The 23,206-nt window shown below is 46.0% G+C and overlaps 1 protein-coding gene across 3 annotated transcripts in view; it reads right to left on the reverse strand.

Annotated features, from left to right (window-relative positions):
• Nucleotides 1–23,206, reverse strand: part of EXOC6 (exocyst complex component 6) — a 1,337,279-nt gene that overhangs the window by 911,595 nt on the left and 402,478 nt on the right. For all 3 annotated transcript variants that reach the window (XM_078643405.1, XM_078643403.1, XM_078643404.1), the window contains exon 6: nucleotides 16,564–16,768. In XM_078643405.1, coding sequence (XP_078499531.1) covers nucleotides 16,564–16,768 — 205 coding nt within the window. The remainder of the gene's footprint in view (nucleotides 1–16,563; nucleotides 16,769–23,206) is intronic.

Below are 23,206 nucleotides of genomic sequence, written 5' to 3' on the forward strand. Positions count from 1 at the left end.
CGGGTCTTTGTTGAAAAAGTGCAGCATATTTTACACTGCTTGCCTCATGATGGGGATAGAGGTAATAGATGCAATCCTTGTGGGCATCATCATCAAGCATTCTCTTCTTTCCGGGGCGCTAGAGGGCGCACTGCGGAATGGCTGGCTCCTGAGGCAGCTCCGCCGGGCGGGTGTCGATAGCCGGTAATACAGCAAGGTAATCATGGACGAAATGCGTTGATTTTTGACACAGGAGTGTCGGAACACCAGCGGAGCGTCAGGAGCCGACCAGCAGACTCCAACCTCGTCGACTTGTGAAGTTGTGAGACTTGTGAGTTTCAGCCGGGACCGAGCTCCAAGATGGCGGCGCCCGTCAGACAACTCTAAATCTATGTGGGACGTCGTAGACCTGCTGACACAGGCGTGCACCGACATCGAGATGTCCCCAAAGCACCGAACGGCATTGCGACGGGGTGCAGCTATGATTACAGGTAGCAGGCATCAGCGGGAGAGTGTACAACGTTATGCGTTCCACGTAAGGCAATTTCGGGCACAAGATGGCGGATGTGCTGAAACGCATACAATCTGAAGGCGCGATCTGATAGCGACGTGGTCCATCCGCCTCCTGATAACGGTTGCGGATCTCCGGGACATGGGCTACAACCTCGCATCGTACCCCGGCCCCCTTCAGGTACTGAAAAAACGGCAGTGAGTGCAGTTATTCCACGAAGACTTGCATGGTGCTAGGGGAGACGGAGATTAGTGGAGGATCGGCTGGACACATGTGAGAGAGAGTAATGACAGCATACTACCGTTCTATTCTGATGATTGTAACCGTACTCCTGACGGCACACATGTGAACAAAGCTAGGGAGGAACCACTGAGCTTCAACACTGCGCACTTGTGTTGTGTGAGATCGCCAGCTGCAAAGCGAGAGTCTGCCTCAACCTAAGAACGCTAATCAAACACAGCCATTTGTGCATTTGTAGATTGGCCAAAAGGTATAGTGACTGTAGAGGCCGTGGGGAAACAGCGCATTGCTACTTGAACCGTGTTTGATGCCAACGCGCCGGACCGCGACTGACCCCCCGCCATTTTAAGCTATCCCTTACCGCCGGATGAGCGCAGTGACAAGAAGGGGACACGCTCTCCATGCCAACCCGCATCTAAACTGTGGCACGTTGAACTCGCAAAACAAGATGGGTAAGCCCGAAAAACAACAAACAAAATTGCAGTTTGAAGCGAAGAAACAGCAGAAGGGAGCCACCAACGTGTCCGAAGCAGATGGAGATAACAACAACGAGGAAGGCGCTGGTATGGAGGGTGTGCTCCGAGCCATCCAACGCAGCCTGCAAGAAATGAACGGCAAACTTGACACCCTGGCACTGCGAGTGGATCATATGGCTGCGAAAATGGACAAACAAGGTGAAAGGATCGTGGAAGCGGAGAAAAGGATATCGACGGTAGAGGACACTTCCAGCGCCACGGCCAAGAAATGTGACAGCATGGAGAAAACTTTGGAAGCGCTGCGCAGCAAGGCGGAGGATTTAGAAGCGAGGTCCAGGCGCAACAACATCCGCATAGCTGGCCTGCCGGAATCGACCAACACAGGGAAAATGGAACAGTATGTGGAAACACTCCTTAAAGAGCTATTCGGAGCGGAGGACTTCTCTACGGTGTTCCTGGTGGAGCGTGCGCACAGATCCCTCGCGCCTCAACCGAAACCAGGTGCCCCTCCGCGTATCATAATAGCCCGTCTGCTAAATTACAGAGACAGAGATACTGTCCTACGGCGTGCTCGAGAACAGGGAGACATCACACACCAAGGAAATAAGCTAGCATTCTACCCGGATCACACCATGGCTGTCCAACTGGCTCGCAAAGAATACCAAACGGCGAAGAAAAAGCTGCGAGATATGGGAATAGAATACTCCATGCTATATCCGGCGAAATTGAAGGTGCTCCATGCCGGTCATTCGAAGGTGCTCCCCACGCCGCAGCCGGCACACGAATTCATCAAAACGCTGGGTAAGCGGAGGCGTGCGTCGGATCAAGACGAGCAGAATGGAGAGGAAGACTGAAAAACTCACTGCAGGTACTGTTGTAATGTTATTAACTGGGAAGGGGTGGAGGTGCACGCACACCCTCTTGGCCACGAAACTCAGAACTACTAATGAGATACCGTGCTAATCATTTTGAGTCGTGTTGGAGGGGTGGCGACCTGTCCTCAGACATTATCGCTTCCTGACACTGTCTACTCCGGGAACACTGGTCACTCCAGGTTGACTGGATGACTTATGCCTCGCTAACTTGTGCACCTATTCTTGGGGCTCTGAGGGAGCAAAAAATGAGACAGGTGGCTGATCTGCCTTAAGCGGGATGCTAAGAGACTAAAGAAATCATCCTGCCCTACAACTGCTCTTTGGATACGGGGTAGAATGTAACGGCTCCCGGCAGGCGTTGTTGTCTGTTATCTCAGTATGGACATTTGCTGAATGCCGCTGTCGTTGGATCATCGTGATGACACTATGAACCCATGATTATAAAACTGTGAGATGCTGCAATTGGTTAGATGTGGCACGACACCCGTCCACATCCACTATGTGGATGGAGATGTGAGCACCTAGTTGACCCCCGAAAAGGGTGCTCCCCACCATACGTTTGTTTCAAATGTTGATTTACTCAGGGTTATGGCTTTGGCAGGGTTGGGTTGCTGAAGTGGGAGGGGGGAGGGAGAGGGGGTTGGGGAATTTTCTGTTTGGATCACTGCACCTGAGAAGCACTGCAAACTCTAGCTCACATGGCACCAGCGAACTAGACGATCTTCATATACTGGTCACATTGGCACTTCACAGTTTACTTGTGTCACATCATGTGGAATTAGATAGGATATATACAGATACATGGCAGATAACATGAAGGCAGGACTGTTGAACATTATCACCTGGAATGTTAGAGGTCTAAACAACCCCAAAACAATTCGCCAGGTATTCACTTACTTTACTAGGCTCCAGATAGATATTGCCTTTCTACAAGAGACGCACATTGCTCCTGCAGCGCCCACTACGATAGGCACACGCTGGGCTGAAGCAGTATACACTTCCAATTACTCTTCCTATGCTCGGGGAGTTGGTATACTGATTTGCAAAGGAGTTAACTTTCAGGTCTCCAGAGTATTGAAAGACACGGAGGGCAGATATATCATAGTGATCGGCCGGCTTCGAAACCAGAAGATAGCGCTTATAAACACGTATGGCCCGAACGTAGATGACCCGGGATTCTTTACAAAACTTTGGCAGGTTATCACTGATGTTGGCGAGGGGAACCTTTTATGGGGAGGGGACTTCAACATAGCGTTAGTAGATGGTTTAGACCGCTCCCCAAACACGATGGAACCTCACAGGAAAGCACGGGCGGAATTACAAGATATCATTACAGATTTAAGACTTACTGATATTTGGAGGGCACGATACCCAGGCTGGCTAGAACCCACACACATCACCACAGCACACAACAGCTGGTCGAGGATAGACTATTGGTTAGGAACTAGTGAGATATCGTTATGGACCTCCTCCATTAAACATCTGCCGCGCACACTGTGTGATCACTGTCCAGTGCTACTATCCCTAAAATTGCCACATTATAGCCCTCCCCCTTTTGCCTGGAGATTTAATGCCACTGCACTCCTCGACTCTATGTTCACTGACACTATTCACAAGGCGATTGTGGAATATTTTGAGATTAATGCACCAACTACAGAAGACAAGGGGTTACTGTGGGAGGCGTTTAAGGCAACGATACGTGGTAAATGCATCAACACCAATGCTGGCATCCTTAAAGATATTAGACGGCAGATACACATACGGGAAAACACGCTGAGAGATCTGGAAAAGCGATATGCGCAAACAAGAGATAGTACGATATTAGCGGAGATCAAATTGGCCTTGTCGGAACATCACGGCTATGCCACCGACGAGCTGAAATATGTTTCAAAAAGGGGAATTGCAAGGGCCTATGGTGAGGGTGGCAGACCTGGAAGGGCACTAGCGCAGAAGATATGTACTGGTCACTCCCCGCAACACATAAATATGATAAAAGATTCAGCAGGTGCAGCGCAATATGATATAGAGAGTATACTGAATGAATTTCGACTGACATATGGCAAATTATACGCATCTCACCTGAATGTATCATCCACCGACATACTAGGCTACATGGAAGATGTGGAAATAGCGTGGCTGTCAAATACACACAGAGCGTACTTAGCCCGTCCTATAACAGTTGAGGAAATCACTGACACGATTAAAGCCCTCCCTAATGGGAAAGCACCAGGCCCGGATGGATTTACGGGTGAATTTTATAAAACGTTTGCAGACTTATTGGCCCCCCATTTGGTCAGAATATATGGTGAGGCACATGAAAAGCAGTCACTCCCAGCATCACTACGCGAAGCTATGTTAATTGCATTATTGAAACCTGGGAAAGACCATGAAAGGTGTGATTCCTACAGGCCGCTATCCCTCATGAATGTCGACACTAAAATAATAGCGAGTGTCCTAGCGACACGGCTCAAACCCCTAATGCCACTACTGATTAGACCTGATCAATCGGGATTTATTACAGAACGGTCCACAACACACAACACACGAACGCTATTCGCGCTCTCCCATTACTTGACACCGGACACCAAAGCAGCGGCAGTCTTACTGGACGCCGCTAAAGCATTTGACACAATAGAATGGACATATTTGCACACAGTTCTTCAGCGGATGGGCTTCCCACCCATATTTACGCAGTGGATCAGAATGCTGTATACAAACCTTACGGCCCGCGTAAAAGTGAACGGATATGTATCAGATCCGATCGCGATTAACAGAGGGACTCGGCAGGGATGCCCCTTGTCGCCAATGTTATTCGCACTGGTGCTGGAGCCACTTGCTTGCAAAATTAGACAGCATCACCATTACTCTGCAATCCAACTTCCTACACGGCCATTACATATCTCCTTATATGCGGATGATATGGTGCTGTATGTCAAGAAACCGGATGAGAACCTGAATCCCTTACTTCGGGAATATATCAAATTCGGACAATACTCGGGCTTGCAGATAAACTGGTCCAAATCGCAAATATTAGCATTGATGGACAGCACTACACAGTTTCCATTAGATTACCCCTTAGAATGGCGAGATGACCCCACACGCTATCTGGGCATATGGTACCACAGAGATCCAGAAATAGTGATACGTACTAATTATGGGAGGATTATGCTAGACCTGGAGGAGAAAATAGGCCGATGGAATAAGTTGCCACTCTCGCTAGCAGACAGAGCCGCCATAATAAAGATGGTACTGCTACCTAAATTTCTTTATCTTTTTAACAATATTCCTATTAGACCCCCGAGGGCAGTGTTTCATAATATAACCAAACTGGTACTCAGTCTTCTCTGGGCTGGTAAACAAGCAAGATTAGAGTTACAGACACTCACACTACCCTATTCGAAGGGTGGGTTCAATATACCGGACTTCTATCTTTATTATTTAAGTGCACAAGCGCAATTTGCGCATTACTGGTATCATGAGGTCCCCTTTATGTCGCATGTGGCTGTAGAAACAGGAGATGCTCAGCCCATTCCCCTAATAGCCATCCTCCCACACAAGAGACCACCGTTGCATTCCCGGGATATAAACACAATTGACGCGACTAACACGGCCTGGTATCTGATGGGTAAGAGAGCAGGAAAACTACCACTGTATGCACCGGCTATGCCACTGACACATCACCCGGGGCTCTCGGTCACACAGGAGGACGTGGGCATGAAGCTGCTACGACAAGCGGGCATAGATAAGATGGGAGACCTATACGACGAAGGTAAATACAAGTCCTTGGGTGAGCTGACCTACATAAGCAACCCCACACTGCTGTTTAATTTCACTTACTACAGGCTACAACGAGCAATGAAAGAATTGTACGAGACATACCCGAATGAACCCCCACAAATGACCTCACTCCAGTATGTAATTACGGCACCTACGGCAGCTCACATGGTTTCTAGATTATACACCAGGATACAGGAGGATATCGCGGGAAACACTGAGAAAATGAGACTAAAGTGGGCTGACACTACTTCCGAACAGATCACCATAGATGACTGGGCAGAAACGTGTATGCTAACTGACATGCTAACCCCAAACGGGAATTTACGAATAATTCATTACAAATACTTACATCAAATGTACTACACGCCGCATAGGTTATATAGATACGGCCTGGCTCCTGACTCTAGATGCAAAATATGCAAAGCAGATGGGGCTGATTTCATACATCTTGCATGGCACTGCCCAAAAATAGCAGCCTACTGGGTACAAGTAACGGGGGCACTGGGCGTTATGATAGCCTCACCTATCGATTGTACAATACGAACATGTTTGTTGGGATTGGTCCCGCACCTCAGGGCACAGAAACGGAAATTTTGTGTGATAGCACTATTACTAGCAAAGAGGAGAATTTCTATACACTGGAATAGCTCAGGATGGCCTACGCTGCGACAGTGGTTGGAAGATCTAACTTATTGCAGGGATACGTTGGCAACCTATGAAGAGGAGTTGCCGGCCAGATCTAGGCCCAAAGACTATTGGTCCTATCTTGTGGAATACCTGCGAGAGAAACAACTTTCGGATCCCGAAAGAAATGATGCACATATGTAAGCCACGCTAACGGTGTGTGACACAGAGAGATGTTGTTTTCTTCTCTTTCTAGTTTATTTTCACTTAGCTATGTGGGGGGAGGGAGAGTGCTGTGGAGTAGTGATCTAAGTTGTGCTATAGGTTTTTCTTTAGTTGTAACAGGTTCAGAGTTTTCTACTAATGAAAATTAGCTCTTCCAATGAACGTGCATGTTTATTTGCTACACAAGTGTGTTATATTTAATACTGATATGTTCAGATTGCTGCTGGACCCCCGGGTTGCGGGTATGAAGGCTGTGTTAACATAGAACAAACAATATTTCCTAATGTATCTAAAGGACATGCCGCCGGCCCCAGGGTTGTAGGCGTGGAGCTGTGTCACTTGTGTAACATTGAATAAAGACGGTTGAACTTTAAAAAAAAAAAAGCATTCTCTTCTTTCCGCAGGATTTACAAGGTCTAAATAATCATTTCATATATATATATATATATATATATATATATATATATATATATATATATATATATATATATATATACTCCTCCCAGACGAAAAGAACAGAGGCCACTTCGGGGAACAGAGGCAACATCTTTTATTCCAAATCGTATGGCGAATGCATTTCGGCCTTCTCAGGCCCCCTTAGCGACACGAGTAAACTGGAAACCTTACAAATGGAAAATACTTCGTAGCCGGAAGCAGCAACAGAATTTGCAAATTACAAAGAAAGGAAAGTGCTCCATCATTGTATAACAAAGATTGTTGGGCATAATATACATCCCCAGACGAGCGATAAGAATACGCTTGTGCTTCGAGCTACGAAACAAAAAGATTCGACATTCAAATCACTGAAGCCATCCTTTTCTGATAAATTTGAATACAGTTATTCTACTTGACATAAGGGGTCAACTTTTGTATAGTCCTGAAGATGGTCTCAGTAATGAAAAAATAGAGACCGAAACGTCGACCTACGCTTTTTCTTCGACCATTATTGTATCAATTTTAACAAAGAAGAAAAATGCTACAATTGTCACAGTGAATGCCTTTGGATTCTAAATTGTCTCCCAATTGTCGCATTGTTTATATACTTTTTAGTACCCTTTTCAAAATACATAAAGGGAATATTTTTTCTATATACAATGGTTTCTGTGCTATTTTTCCAATTTTTTTAATTTATGTTGTTAATTAACATTGATCATTGTGACTATTTGTTATAAGTGTGCAGCAATTAAGATTTTGATACCAACTATTGGTAGCTACTAATGAGTATAGGCCATTATCTATTTAGGCCTGCAATTCAATTTTTTCAAATTATTCAAATACAGAGGTAAAGAAATCCCTTGGAGGCACACTTTACCTTATTGTTTTACTTTAGCCCGAGCCCTCAAGGGTATATTGGGTTGCCCATTTTTGTACAGTATGTAGAGATCGACACGTAGGCTTGAGTTTATGATATGCAAACAGTTCGGAAAACAGCACTTGCCTCTCTTCCGTGGCCGGCGGAGGCGGACGGAAAGACCCTTCTGGGTAGAGGTCAGCGAAAGTGTGTAATTTCATATTATGTGCCAAGTCTTTTCCAAGACCATCTCCCATGGAGAACAGCATCAGGTTATTGGCTATAGGTATTGCAGGAGCATATAGGATGGAAACGCCCACTCTCTTCCGCTACTCGTTCCAGGCCCATAAATAGTCTCTACCGTGTCAATGTCTTGCCTAGGGCGCTTGTATTCCTTATATAGGGCAGCCTGTAGGGGAGGGGTGCCACTACAGCAACTTCCACTGCCACATGTGGCTGAAAAGGAGTGGGATATGCCCAGTAATGCAAGAACTGTGCCTGTGCGCTCCATGCATATAATTGCATGTCTGGAGCGCCAAGGCCACCTTGTCGTAAAGGAAGTGTTAAAAGTTCCCAGGAGACTCTAGCTTGTTTACCCGCCATATCAGGGATATTAACAGGGACCGTAGGGTTTTTAAAAAGGCTTGCGTGAGTGGAAGTGGGATATTAACAAATAAATAAAGGAATTTGGGAAGTACCGCCATCTTGACCAGTGCTATCCACCCGGCCAACAAGATTGGGAGCCCAGTCCAAGCAGTTACCTTCTTCTCCAAGCAGTTTATGGCACGTTCATAATTCTTGTTCCATAAGACCTGAATTTCTTTGCTAACCCATATACCTAAATACTTCATGGGCTCCGTCGTCCATTTGAGGGGGAACTCAGATGGAGTTTGAACAGTGGTGTCAGTCTAAGGGAAAATCACCGATTTAGCCCAATTGATTGATATACCAGAGAGGCCACCGAATTTAATGAACTCCCTCAATAATGGATCTAAATTTGCTCCTGGATCGGACACATACAGGGTGATGTTATCTGCATAGAGTGAAATTAATAGACATGGGGCACTAAATCCAATCCCCTACGCAGTATGATGTTGCCGGATACCCGCCGCTAATGGTTCCATCGCAATCGCAAAGAGCAAGGGAGAGAGCGGGCATCCCTGCCAGGTGCCTCGTGAAATGTTAAAAGGTACAGAGAGGAGCCCCTTCACTCTCACACGTGCCAGAGGTCGCATGTACAGCAGACGTATAAATAACGGACTAAAACCCATAGGACCACGTATTGCAAATAGGTATTGAAATTCCAAAGTGTCTAATGCCTTTGTGGCATCTAAAAATACAGCGGCTGCCTGTAGCTCTGGATGTAAATAATGTAGCACCGAGAATAAGGACCTGAGATTTTGGGATGTCGATCTCCCGGGGATTTACCCCGATTGGTCCGGGTAGGCCACCAGTGGAACCAAGGGCTGCAGCCTATTAGTGATTAGTTTCAACAATATTATAACATCTACATTTATTAGCGAGAGTGGCTATAAGAGTCCAGGCTTCTCTGGTTTTAAGAGGCTAAATATAATTTCCTCCCGCATTGATGGAGGCAGAACACCCGTTTCACGGGCCTCTTCAAACAGCTCACAAAGGCAGGGCGCTAGTTCCTCAACATAAGTTTTGCAAAAAGCAGAGGTTAAGCCGTCTGATCCGGGGGCTTGCTTAACGGTAGGCTTTTCATAACCTGTGCCACATCGTCCACTGTAAAGGAGAAATCAAAATACTCCTTATATCCATCACTCAGCCAAAGCAATTCGAGCGAGTCCAGGAACAGCAGTAGCCCTTCGGGACTGGGGCTCTGTGTAGTGGATTTGAGCTCAGAGTAGAAAATGGAGAACTCATCAAGTATAGCCTTCTGGCCTCTACTGACAGGGCAGCCTGTAGTTTTCAACTCAGTGACAAATGTAGAGGGTCATGGGGGTCGTAAGATTGCCGCCGGCGTCCTCCTGGGCCTATCTCCCTCACCATAGCGCCTAGCCTGGGCATGTTTACCTAGGAATTTAACTTCTCTGTGTGCCTCTTCTTCGAATTCAAGTCATTTTTCTTTCAGAAGAGCCAGTTTAGTGGGCTTGCCGGATGCATAGAATTGTTGCTCCAGTTCTCTAATCTGTTTTTCAAGTGAGTCCAGTGCTCCCCGAATGGCCTTCAACACCTTGGCTAATAGAGCGTCTTGGAGCAATCCCCAAGTATACATCCTTGGTATAGAATGTGGTAATTCCAGGCGCAATAAACTAGGTGCATGATCTGATAAGGATCTGGGAATAATCCAGCCTTGACCACGCTTTATGATATTCTGAAATGCATGTTCCCTCCCTAACCTCTGGACGTACACTTCTCCAGATGTCTACCAAGTCTCCATCTGATAGTATTGCTTTCAGCGTGGTGCTAGCCAAGGGATGCAGTGTTCAAGATATCCCCTTCCTATCCAGTACATCATCAAGAATGGCATTAAAATCCCCTCCCCATATAATAGTATCGCAATTTGTCGCTTTCACTTTAGTCCACACATTTTAAAAAAAGTCTGGTGTGTCAGCATTGAGGCCATAGATCGCGACTATCACCATTGGACTACCAGGTAGAGTACCTTGTATTAGTACATATCTGACTTCTGGGTCTAGTTGATGTTCACCAGCCTTCCAGTCTAAGTCACATCTGATCAATACAGTGACTCCTCTAGCATAGTTGGAATAGGTAGAGGAGTATACCGACCCCCATCTGCTGTGGTGCAATCTAGGTGAGGTGGGACTACTTAGGTGTGTCTCCTGCAGCAGGCAAATATCAATCTTATGTCTAAGTAAATAAGAGTGCACTAACCTAGCCTTCGTACCATCATTTAACCCTTGAATTTTCCAGGTACGAAAATGTAAAGAGGTCATCTCGAATCAATTTCAGTATAACACAATGAATCATCAGGAGCGGAGCACAATGGTGTGCACATTTCCACATGACAAGTAGTATTAAAATTGAAAAGCATAGATCTGGCAAACCACAAAACATCCCCTACCCCCAACCCACCACCCACTCCAACCCCTCAATTAGGTTGCAGAGTACCCATCCCAGACATCACTAAAGATACAACTACTAGAGGGAGCTCTCCCGTAGGGGCGTAGTATCGCCAGCATACTCCCCTGAGTATGGCCAAGAATATGTCGGTGAGCCATAACTATCTCTTTGCAGTATTTTAAAAAAACAATTACCCAAATCCCCTGGGGTAAATATAATAAGTGTGTATTCACCCCATCAGGTCCTAACCTATATCAAATTAATAATCCTCAGATAGCCCTAGCAATCAGTAATGGCAGATGTAATAAAACTCACAGAACCAACAATTAGTCACAACGGTGTTGTATATCAAATACTAGTGACAAGAAATATACAGTTATTTCCAACTTTCCATCTACAACAACCAGAGATCAAACCATATCGACATAGGCTGTCGCAATGTAGACCAAGGGGCTTCCAGGAGCAATAACCGCGTCAGTCATTGTCGCTTAAACTGTTCTCTTTGGTGGCCGATTCCTTGATGCTTTGTTTTGGTGCCTTCCCCCCAATATGCTTCGCGTATTTGAAGGAAGATTTAGCTGCCATGAAAAAATGGGCAGACCCATCATATGGTACCTTAAGTTTTGCAGGATAAAGAAGTGCATACGGAATTTGGACCTGCAGTAAAAGATACTTAGCTTGGAGAAATTCCCGCCTCGCCGCCTGCACAGCGGGGGTGAAGTCTAGGTAGAAGGAAATTGTGTTGCCCCCATAGGTGATCGTCCCTATACCCCTGATGAGGCGTAAGACAGTGTCTCGATCTTGGTAATTCAGAATCTTGGCCAAGATGGGTCTGGGGGTAGCGCCAATTGGCAGTCGAGGACCCAGAGCACGATGCGCCCTTTCCCCGGTGAAGACTGAGGAAAGATGTGCGTCAAATAGCTCGTGGAGGAGGTCTGGCACGTAGGTCTCGATCTTCGCAATGGCTGTTGTCTCTGGTATGCCAGTAATACGGAGGTTATTCCAGCGAGACCTGGCCTCCAAATCCTCGTTTTTAGCGCGGATTATGCGAAGCAATTTGTCCATCTGGAGGAGTTGCTCTTTTGTCTCTACTTGAAAATCATGATAGTCTGAGGCCCTATTCTCCAGCACGTTCAGCCTAGTCTCGTGTGCTCCCACCTGCATCTTAACAGCGTCCAATTGGGAGGTCAGTGTATCCAGTTTTGAGTCTATATTACGAAGACTGGACCTCATTTCAAGCATTAAGGTACGTAGATCTTCCCCCTGGTCTTCCATCTGATGGTCCATCTGCTTCTCTATTCCTACTTCCAACTCATGTTCCGTGAGCCTCGTGTTCCTCCCCTGCTCAAAGTTTAATTTCGGTTGTTTTGCATCTTGCTTCCCCATTATTCAATTGTCTGCAGTCTTGGATTCAATATGTGCGCTGTATTATTCTATCTCTGTTCAAACAGGTAGTGGAGTCAATCTGAGTTACCGCACAATCCACCACCAGAGCCCCCTGCACCAGCGTGTGTCACCACCTTCTCCTTCTTGTCAATGAGGTTTTAGTGTCAGGGGGGTGTGAGTAGCAGCAAGTCTAGGCAGCGCGAGGGGGCCTCACTCCCGGTTCTTCAGTTGTCTGTCGGCCAGGAGCCCCCGGTCATATATATTCACAGGAGTTGTCGCCTTTCCTTTCCCAAGGCCTCTAGGGGGAGGCGCCGCGGCCTAGCGCCCTTAACTGTGCAGCAGTGTCGTCTTCGGCCACCAGCCTCTATGGACTGTAGGTTGTAGGCCCCACACAGAACATTGCGGCCTCATCACGTACCACCGACCTCCAGCCACCTTGATCCCTCTAGGTACACGTTATGCCGGGCAGTCTCCCAGTATGTGGCTTTGCAGAGCTCTCCTCTGATGTTTGGGCGCGGGTCGACTCAACTACATATCGCCATACCAGCCGCTCCAGTCACAAGGGCCCATCCCCCCTAAGCCGTCTCCTTACCGTCCGGAGGTGACCACTGGATAATTAATGCCCCGTGTAGGTGCTGCTCAATGTCCGGCAGTGCCGATTGAGTTCTCTTCCTCTCCCGGAGTCAGCCACGGCGAGCAGCTCCCACAGGCCCGGATTTACCAGTCTGCTGCAGGGGCACATCCAGCAGCTATCGTCGGATTGACGGGTTCCGCACACCTTGGGCTGCAGATGAGGGATATTTTTGCCCAGAATGTGCTCACAAGAGTGTCCGGATATTGCAAGGATGATGTCTCGGCCGGTGGAGATCGCCTAGCTAGCGGCCATTTCACAGCCCGGCAAGCCACGCCACCCCCTCCCCCCCCCCCCCCCGGCTCCGAGGAGCCTTGATCACATGACATGCTTTACCGTTATAGAGTCTGGTTTTATACAACATTTTTTCCATTTTTTTATGTTCTTGCTTTTTTCTCTGTTCATTCTTAAAATAACGTGCCCAAAAAAGTGCAACGTTTAGCATAGAAATATAAAACATATAAAACATAGTGTTCACTGTTGTTTTTTAACGAGTATCACAATTTTTTCATTCAGGTTTAAATACCTTTTAAAATCATGTGTCGTTACTGACATGATTTTCTATTTGTTTGTTATTGCATCCAGGTTTAAATATCTAGTTGCACATATTCTAACATCATTGCAATTAAATCCATAAAGTGCTAGTGCAATCTGCAGTATCTTTAAAACAGCATTCATGTGCTAAAAATTGGCTTTACTGTATTAAAGAATCCTTATCTAAAACCCATGGAAACGTATATTAAAAAAGTGTGTATAAAAATACTAAGAACCCTTTTAAAAATAGATGTAAAAAGGTTTTTTTGTACATAAAAAAGTGGGATTTTCAGCAGCATAATGTGTATAGTGATTTCAAATTAAACAGTAATCTGCTTTAGTCTTTATATTCATATAGATCTGGTGATTTTCATCCTTTTTAGATCATACTAGAGGCAGGTGTGTAATATTCAGGCCTCATGGGTGCATAGTATAGAGGTCTAGATTATATCTAGTTTCTAGCCTTCTGAGTGCCTTTTCTCGTTCCCCACCCCGTTTGTACGGGGGAATCGCATCAATTAAGAAATATTTGAGTCCCTAGGGCTCCGCATTTTGTTTCTCCCCAAAGTGTCTCACTAAGGGGTAAGAAATGTCCTTGTTTTTAATGGCTGTAATATGTTGTAGTATCCTTTTGTGTCTTTGTAGTATTGTGCTCCCTACATATCGTAGGTCACATGGACACTGCAAAACATAAATTACAAAGTCAGATTTACAGGTTAGAGCCTTCTCTATTGGTCTCTCTATGTCACTAAATGGACTATCATATGATGTCTTGTTGATTCCAAATTGACACGCTTTGCAAGTCTAAAAGCGATAAAAACCCCTTCTTTGTGACAGCCAGGTAATTTTCGCTTGATGAAAGGGATCATTTTGAACAAGGATATCCTTCATTGAGGTGGCCCTAGTGTATGTTAATGAAGCACTTTTTGGGAGAAAATGCCAGATGATAGGGTCATATATATATATAAAAACTTATAAAAAGAACTTAGCAGAGCTCAGGGAGACTCCCTTACACACGGCGTGCGGTGGAAATCTGAAGGATTCAGCCTCTCTTGGGAAGGTTCTAGAGGGTGCTGGTTGCTGATTGGTCATGTTTTAAATGTGGTCCTTTTTATAGAAGGAGGTTGATAGGCTATTGAATACATGGTTGCCTCAATGATAGCCTATTGTAGTTATTAATTACTGTTTTATTAAATGTACCGTGGTACTCCCACTTAGACGACAGGGAATGATTCAAGAATGTGAATCTATGAAAGATACCCCAATACTAGATAAAGTGCAGAGTGTAACTTAAAAGGGGGCGGAACCTGTCCTTCCCTCCACCAATGAAAATGTAATTAAAGAATATATACATCGTTTTTGAATTGTACCGTTCAGTGTGACATGCAATTAACATGTCAAGTTGGTCAGACGCTGAAAGATTAGTGGTTATTCTTACATAGTAAAACATATGGTTAAAGTCAATAATGCATTCCGATAAAGTACCAATTGCAGTTCAGCAAAACAAGTAATGTAGTAAATTCTTTGTAAATATATATATATAAATATAAAGTGCAAATGCTTTGTACAAATTATTTGCAGCGATGTCCACTTTAATGAGAAATGGTCAATTTCGAACCATTTCCAAAAAAACTTTTAAGTAGAACTAAAGGTTTTTACCTCAGTACATTATTTAAATTCTTCGCAGAGAATCGGAGAGTACATATGTGGGTAGAGATTCATGTTTAGGGTCTAAGACGTCAGACAATTAAAAAGCTAAAAGTCATTACTACTAGAACAGTGTTGTTGTTTAACTAAAAATAGTCAGGAGTAAGACAAGAAAATACTACAGCCTCAACTTCATGCAATATCATCAGAGCGCTTTCTCTTTTGAATTTTAAGAGCAGTATTAAAGAAAACATCATGCACCTTGTCACTTTTGGTGACAATCCGTTTTGTCATTCTGCTGTGGTCATTAGTTATTTAAAAAAAAAAAGTCACAGTGAGTTGGAGCATCATGTTCAAAGTGTCTGAAGTGCCTCAAGTTACTGAAAGTAAAATACTAAGAAAGAGATCCAGTGACAACGGTAGACGCTGTCTAATAAAAAATCAATATACCTGGAGTTTCCCTTTAATATAAACTTCAATGTACTTAATACTGAGGAAATGCGACTTTGTGACAGAATACTAACAGAACATGTGTGTCCACCTTAGTTCCAGGGAGGCAGGTAATTGACGGCCAGATTTTAATCATGGCAGCCGACTAAATACCTAACCTCTATTTACATTCACAGCATGCAACTTGGTTTTATGTGGTCATTGCAAAAAATGTGCGTGGATCCAGTACCCCCAGACCTACATTAGGCACCCTGTGACAGAGACAATGCAATGTAAAACTATGTTGATGGTTTAAAATGTTTTTCCAATTGGATGTCAACAGTTTATTTATCCGCTTGACCGCCATGACTGGTGGGGCAAAAAGTCAGGCAAACAATAATGAGAAAAGAACAGGCAAAATGTGTGGCTTATTGCGGCCACTTTGTATACCACTTTAAAATGATGTTGGGCAGGAGACCGTGAATGTGGTTAAAGCCTCTATCATGCTACTGTTGAAGTGCTGACACGCCAGGTTTTAATGTGTGAGATGTGCTTATCTTTTATTACAATATTTAGTCACAAGGAAACAGACTAGCAGGTGTTTTTGCAACGAAAATTAAATAATATTTACTCAAATGAAAAGTGAGATGAGTGCTTTACGGGGGTTTTAAAATCAATACAACTAACTACACATTGTATAACAGATGATGTCATTCCCCTTTATTGAATTCTTTCTTTACTAAAAAGATTTAATAAAATATTGAGATGGTTTGAATGTGGTTTTGTAAAGAGTATCCCCTTTTCATACAGATTGGATATGTTTTCAGCTACTTTACTGTATTTGCGCAACATTAATCTGCACTTAAGTATATAGTCATTCGTGTCTTCACCTGTTTCATAGCAGTTTCACCTATTTTGTCAGAATGTTTTCGAATGCTTTCTAAAAAGTCCTTAAGATCCGACATTGAAATTTCCTTTATTTCCTCTCGTAGTTTTGGAAGATTCTCAACCATTATTTGGCAAAAGCGATACTGGTCCGTTTTGGGAAGGTAAATATTTTCTAATTGTTCCATAGTTTTCAGAGCAGAATAATATCTGTAAAAAAACAAATATCAATTTACATTTCAGGCAAAATGTCAAGATTAGAAAGATTTATTTCCACTGCAGGCTTAATATATTAGCACAAATTCGCCAATTAGTCCAAATAAATTCACTTTTTCTACATTAGCATATATTTTAAACATTTAGAATATGAGTTAGATTGTAATGTTTCATTCAATCAAATATGTACCATTCTTCACCCCTTTCCTGGCTTGAGCAACAACAAAGTGTCCGGTTTTGCAAAAAGGCTGCAAAAGCTGTCTTTTGTAGCAGATGAGGTCTCTCCAATACGTTACAACATACAGTGCTTCTCCATCATTTGAAATAAAACTCTCGGGTAGAAAACGTAACAAGCAGGCCATCACATTGCAGGTAAGTATATCGGGAGTCAATACATCGAAGCCCCATCATGGAGAGTCACTATATCTGGAGTACCTTTAATTTTATCGCCAGTCATTAGTCCATGTTAAGACCATGTTTCCATAAGAAAAGCGTTTTCTGACTTGCCTATATCCTGGCGCCGGTTGACAAATTATCACAACATTTTCCCACAAAAGTGTGCCAGTGATTCTGGTTAAGCATGGAGCATTTTGGGGCGATGCGTCAAGCGGAGGTTGACAAAAAAAGGGGGGCAAAAAAAGTATTACACCAAATTTTGCAGAAAGGAACCCTTTTTGTTATTTTATACAAATCTGCTCAGTAGTTTTTGACATATTAAATATATATATACATATATATATATATATATATATATATATATATATATTGTTGGACTTGGCCCTTAGGGCAGGTTCACCCCTAAACTTTTTGCTTTTATTTGTGACCCTGTGTTAGTGATTTTTGGGTCTCTGCGCACTTTTACCCTGGGTCCCAGAGTAAAGTGCGTGCGTGTAGTATGGCTGGCCTGCCCTCCCATAGGAATGCATGGGGAATGTGTGTGTCCCTGGTAGTTCCTGATGCGTGGGGAGTGCAGGCTCAAGTTTACTATGTGTGAACTCGTGAGAGTGAATGCTGCGAGATGGTGTATGCGGCATGTATGTGTCTAGAAGGGAAGTGCTACTTCTGGACATTGAGATATGTGTGCAGTGAGGGTGCTGGAGCGTGATTGGCTGGAGCTGGCTGGCATGCCAGGCTCCAGGAAGTCTGGATGGGTCTGCCCGGTGGTGAGTGTGAGATTAGCATGAGTGATGTGTGGGAGGAGTGTACCTGTGTCCTGGATGGGCTGGGTTTTCCCCACACAATGCTGGCTCCGCCCCCCTGTGGTGTGTCTAACGACCCTAGCCTCCCCAGTGAATGTAAGGGGTGGTTGGCCCATCAAGAGTGCTCCAAGACCAGATGCGACTGGTCTCCCCCCACCCTGCACCCCCAGACAAAGGAAATGATGTATAAAAATGGGGCTGTGTCCCCACAGAAGGGTTCTCTTTTCTGTTCCTGCCAGAGGGGGCTGTTGCTGCTGCTGGGCCAGAGGACCGCCACTTGGACTGTCTCCCTGCCTGGAGACCCAGTGTGCTGGCTCTGGGCCCAGCCTTGCCCCCCCTGCCTGCCTCCAGCCCTTGCTGGAGCTTTGTCCTGTCCACCAGTGCTGGGGAGCACTGAGGATTCCTTGCTTAGCGCTTGAGAGCGCTTCATGTGGCTTCTAGCGCTGAGAGCGCTTTATTTCGTCCCCTGGCGCTTGGGAGCGCCTTTCCTTCGTGGCTAGCGCTGCTAGCGCTTTGGGTGCCCTTCGCCGGTGCCCACCCAGCATCTGATCGCCCCGTGAGGTGATCTAGCGGCGCGGGTGCCACCCCGCTCATTTGCCGCTCTCCTGTGCCCGTTTTTATATTTGATTTAGAGGCCGGTGCCCACCCGGCATTGCCCGTGATCACCGCCGCAGCCCAGGAGCATCGAGAACCGTTGCCGGGCCGCTGCCTAGTGCGACCCGGAAGTGACTGGTGGACCGGCAATCGCTGCGTGGCCCCAGAGGCGAACCGGTAGTCCCGCCCCCGCAGCCGAGCAGCGAAGAGAGAAGCCGCCGGCCTTTAGAAAATCTCCTTCGTTAGGCAATGCCATTGTCAGTAGTACCATGGACGTTCCCAAAAAATGGTGGGAACGCATTACAGGCTTTAAGAAATGCCAGAGCTGCAAGGCCTGCAAACATGGCATAAATAAAACCCACTTTATCAGTCCTTTCCATGATACTCCTGTAGCCATCAGACAGAAATTGGGATGCAAGACTGAGTATGTTGTATATATACTAGTGTGTCCGTGTGGCCTACAATATGTGGGGAGTACTCGTCTCCCGGCCCACAAGCGCATCCTCCAACATTTACGAGCGATCATTGGGAAAGATCAGTCTTACCCCGTGGCCAGACACTTTGAAAAACATCATCAAAGTAATGCAGATCTTTTGAAGTACTATTTGGTAGATTCTGTATTACCCTTAAGGAGGGGAGGAGATAGAGATGGGAAATTACGTCTCTTAGAAACACGCTATATCCTCGAACTAAATAGTAAACAGCCTGGGGGACTAAACTGTAGTGAGGACCTTTACACATGCCTCTGATTATCTATGGTTCTTTTAAAAAGATTGTCTTGCGGACACCGGTATGTTTTCTGAGCTAAATAAATCTTTATGTAAATATGTATATTAGGCAGCCTGAGAATACTTGTAATCCTATTGAATAATAGGTATAATTTTAATGCACTGTCACTTTATTGAGATCTTAATGACCCCCTAGGAAGCACATATTAGAATATGGGAATTCACGCGAACTTGAGGTAACTCAATGGAGAATTGTTGCTTGGTTTACATCTAAGAGTGGTACTTTTTGATATTGAATCATGTTATGGTTGCAGGGTAAGGTATTAAAACCTACAAATTTAGGGCTGCATTTTTACATTTAATGTCCCGAATAAGCCGAGGGTATTGATAACCATCAAGAAAATGAGATGGCTATTCTCAGTTTGTCTTACAAGGCAAACTAGGGTCAATGGAGCACTTGTAAAATAGGGTGTATATATATGAAATTAGAATATGTATGTATATACATTTTTTAAGGAAATGAAATTTTCTTTTCTTTCTGTATTGAATATTCTTATTGGGTTTTTCCCTTTTATATATATGCATGCCTTTCATCCTGAATAATATCTTTGGAGAGCGATCAGCAGAATGTATATATTTAATGAAATGTCATGTTTGTTTTAAAGATGCATTCTAACCAGCAAACAATGTATTATTTGAGCACTATGCTCCAAAACTCCGTTTTCTCCACTTGCTGTGAATTTGTGCATTTCCCTTTAAATTTTAAAGGTTGTAGTACTGACCATGTGATTTACCACACTATTTATGTCACTTCCTTCTTCTTGACATGAGATCAAGCCTCGGCTGAGGCGAAACGCGTCATGGCGACTGGTGGGCGTTTAACTGCACAATAAAACTCACTGGAAACGAGAAAGCACCGAGTTTGTGGCTTTTTTCAAACTTTTCGTCAAGCAGCAGAAGCGGATGCCGAGCTGGTTTTCGAAACTAATGGAAATATATATATATATATATATATATATATATATATATATATTGTTGGACTTGGCCCTTAGGGCAGGTTCACCCCTAAACTTTTTGCTTTTATTTGTGACCCTGTGTTAGTGATTTTTGGGTCTCTGCGCACTTTTACCCTGGGTCCCAGAGTAAAGTGCGTGCGTGTAGTATGGCTGGCCTGCCCTCCCATAGGAATGCATGGGGAATGTGTGTGTCCCTGGTAGTTCCTGATGCGTGGGGAGTGCAGGCTCAAGTTTACTATGTGTGAACTCGTGAGAGTGAATGCTGCGAGATGGTGTATGCGGCATGTATGTGTCTAGAAGGGAAGTGCTACTTCTGGACATTGAGATATGTGTGCAGTGAGGGTGCTGGAGCGTGATTGGCTGGAGCTGGCTGGCATGCCAGGCTCCAGGAAGTCTGGATGGGTCTGCCCGGTGGTGAGTGTGAGATTAGCATGAGTGATGTGTGGGAGGAGTGTACCTGTGTCCTGGATGGGCTGGGTTTTCCCCACACAATGCTGGCTCCGCCCCCCTGTGGTGTGTCTAACGACCCTAGCCTCCCCAGTGAATGTAAGGGGTGGTTGGCCCATCAAGAGTGCTCCAAGACCAGCTGCGACTGGTCTCCCCCCACCCTGCACCCCCAGACAAAGGAAATGATGTATAAAAATGGGGCTGTGTCCCCACAGAAGGGTTCTCTTTTCTGTTCCTGCCAGAGGGGGCTGTTGCTGCTGCTGGGCCAGAGGACCGCCACTTGGACTGTCTCCCTGCCTGGAGACCCAGTGTGCTGGCTCTGGGCCCAGCCTTGCCCCCCCTGCCTGCCTCCAGCCCTTGCTGGAGCTTTGTCCTGTCCACCAGTGCTGGGGAGCACTGAGGATTCCTTGCTTAGCGCTTGAGAGCGCTTCATGTGGCTTCTAGCGCTGAGAGCTCTTTATTTCGTCCCCTGGCGCTTGGGAGCGCCTTTCCTTCGTGGCTAGCGCTGCTAGCGCTTTGGGTGCCCTTCGCCGGTGCCCACCCGGCATCTGATCGCCCCGTGAGGTGATCTAGCGGCGCGGGTGCCACCCCGCTCATTTGCCGCTCTCCTGTGCCCGTTTTTATATTTGATTTAGAGGCCGGTGCCCACCCGGCATTGCCCGTGATCACCGCCGCAGCCCAGGAGCATCGAGAACCGTTGCCGGGCCGCTGCCTAGTGCGACCCGGAAGTGACTGGTGGACCGGCCAATCGCTGCGTGGCCCCAGAGGCGAACCGGTAGTCCCGCCCCCGCAGCCGAGCAGCGAAGAGAGAAGCCGCCGGCCGTGTCCATGAGGCTCCCGTGAGGAGAGGTGCCCTGCGCTGCAATAGAGGTGAGCCAGCAGTGTTGCCCGCACCCCGCAGCACCAGTGAAGTCCCGGTGAGTGCGGGGGCGGGTTCTCCTGATCATTCGAGCGGCCCCAGTTGGCAGAGGGCCGCTCCAACGTCTGCAGCATTTCTTTGTGTAGAGCTGGTTGAGGCTCTTGGGGCTGTGGCCCCGGCTCTGAGTCCCCCGTGAGGGACTCCAACCAAGCCCCCATCCCTGTTTAGGAGCCCAGAGAGGCTCCTAGGGGCAATTCGTTCTGCGAGCCTAGAGAGGCTCGAGGTCAGTCCTTGGTGCGTGAGCCTGCGAGGGTCGAGGAGGGCATTCCAGTATTCTTTGAGCCCCGAGTGGCTCTCCAGTTGTTCTGGGGTCCCCCGAGAGGGGCCCCCCTGCCCACATTCGTGACGAGCCCTGAGAGGCTCTTGCGCCCACAGTTGCTTGGCGAGCCCCGAGAGGCTCAGGGTGCCAGTTCATTGTTCTAGAGCCCAGGGAGGCTCATCCGTGCCACAGTGGTGGTTCTTGAGCCCACGAGGCTCCAACGTTGCTCTAACTTTCCCTGCACCAGTTGCCCAGCACTTGGTGGGCAACTGCCACGTTTAGGCCCTGACTTTGGGACACAGGGACTGTCACAGGTGGTGACTTATCTGAGTTTTGCGCAACTGTGCTTTATTGTTCTGCACCTCTGAATGTATTGTTGATGCATCATGTGTTTTCCCTCCTTACACCTCTGAATGAATGTTATGCATTGCATCATGTGTTATGTTCTTACACCCCTACAGGTATGGTGATACTTAGGTGGTTGTTTTCTCTCTAGTACAGGTGGTGCTAGTGAGGTCCTGTTACCAGTGATTACTGGTTGTGTGCTCTATTTTTATATTGTCAGTGATTTTACTTTCTACAAGTGCTAAGTTCTAAAAGTGCATACCCTTGACAGTGGTCCAGGTGGCCCTGTCCTGTACATAATCCCTTGTAAATTCTGCCCGTGCCTGTTGGCACAGTGTAACAATATGTGTGTTTTATCTAATGTATGTTTATTATAAAACAAAGGCTATTTTTATATAACCTTGTGTGGAGTTTCCTTTGTGGTGGGCCTTGGGAGTTGTTGCTGGGGTGCGCGCGCAAACACTTAACTTACATCGCCTCCAAGTTTAGCCTTGCTGCTCGCGCCACGTTACGTAGAGGGTGAGCAGGGGTTATCTTGTTGTGTGACTCCCTTGCCCTGACTTGGGAATAGGGATCTCTGACTGACTTTGGCGAAAGCCCTGGCCAGCCGGGGGTCCCGTTTCCAACATTGGCGGCAGCGAGTGGGATAAGGATTTGTGTTTGCGTTGTACCACAGTAGCAGCTGGCCGCACTTCAAAGCTCTACATTTTTAGATAACCACATTTTGGGGATTATTGTTTTTGGTGAAGTTCCATTATTGCTTCTCCTGAAGAGTGTCATTTGATAATTGTGTTCAGTACATTTGTCCCCCGCCCTGCTTCCAGAGTTTGGTACCTGTGTCGCTTTTGGTCAGGTTGAGAAATCAGGGGTGGTAGAAACTGCCTTACCGATCCGAGGGGAGGGTGTGTGTGGATGAATGGTGTGT

This window comes from Lissotriton helveticus, chromosome 5_1 (genome assembly GCF_964261635.1).
Source record: "Lissotriton helveticus chromosome 5_1, aLisHel1.1, whole genome shotgun sequence".
Taxonomy (NCBI): domain Eukaryota; kingdom Metazoa; phylum Chordata; class Amphibia; order Caudata; family Salamandridae; genus Lissotriton; species Lissotriton helveticus.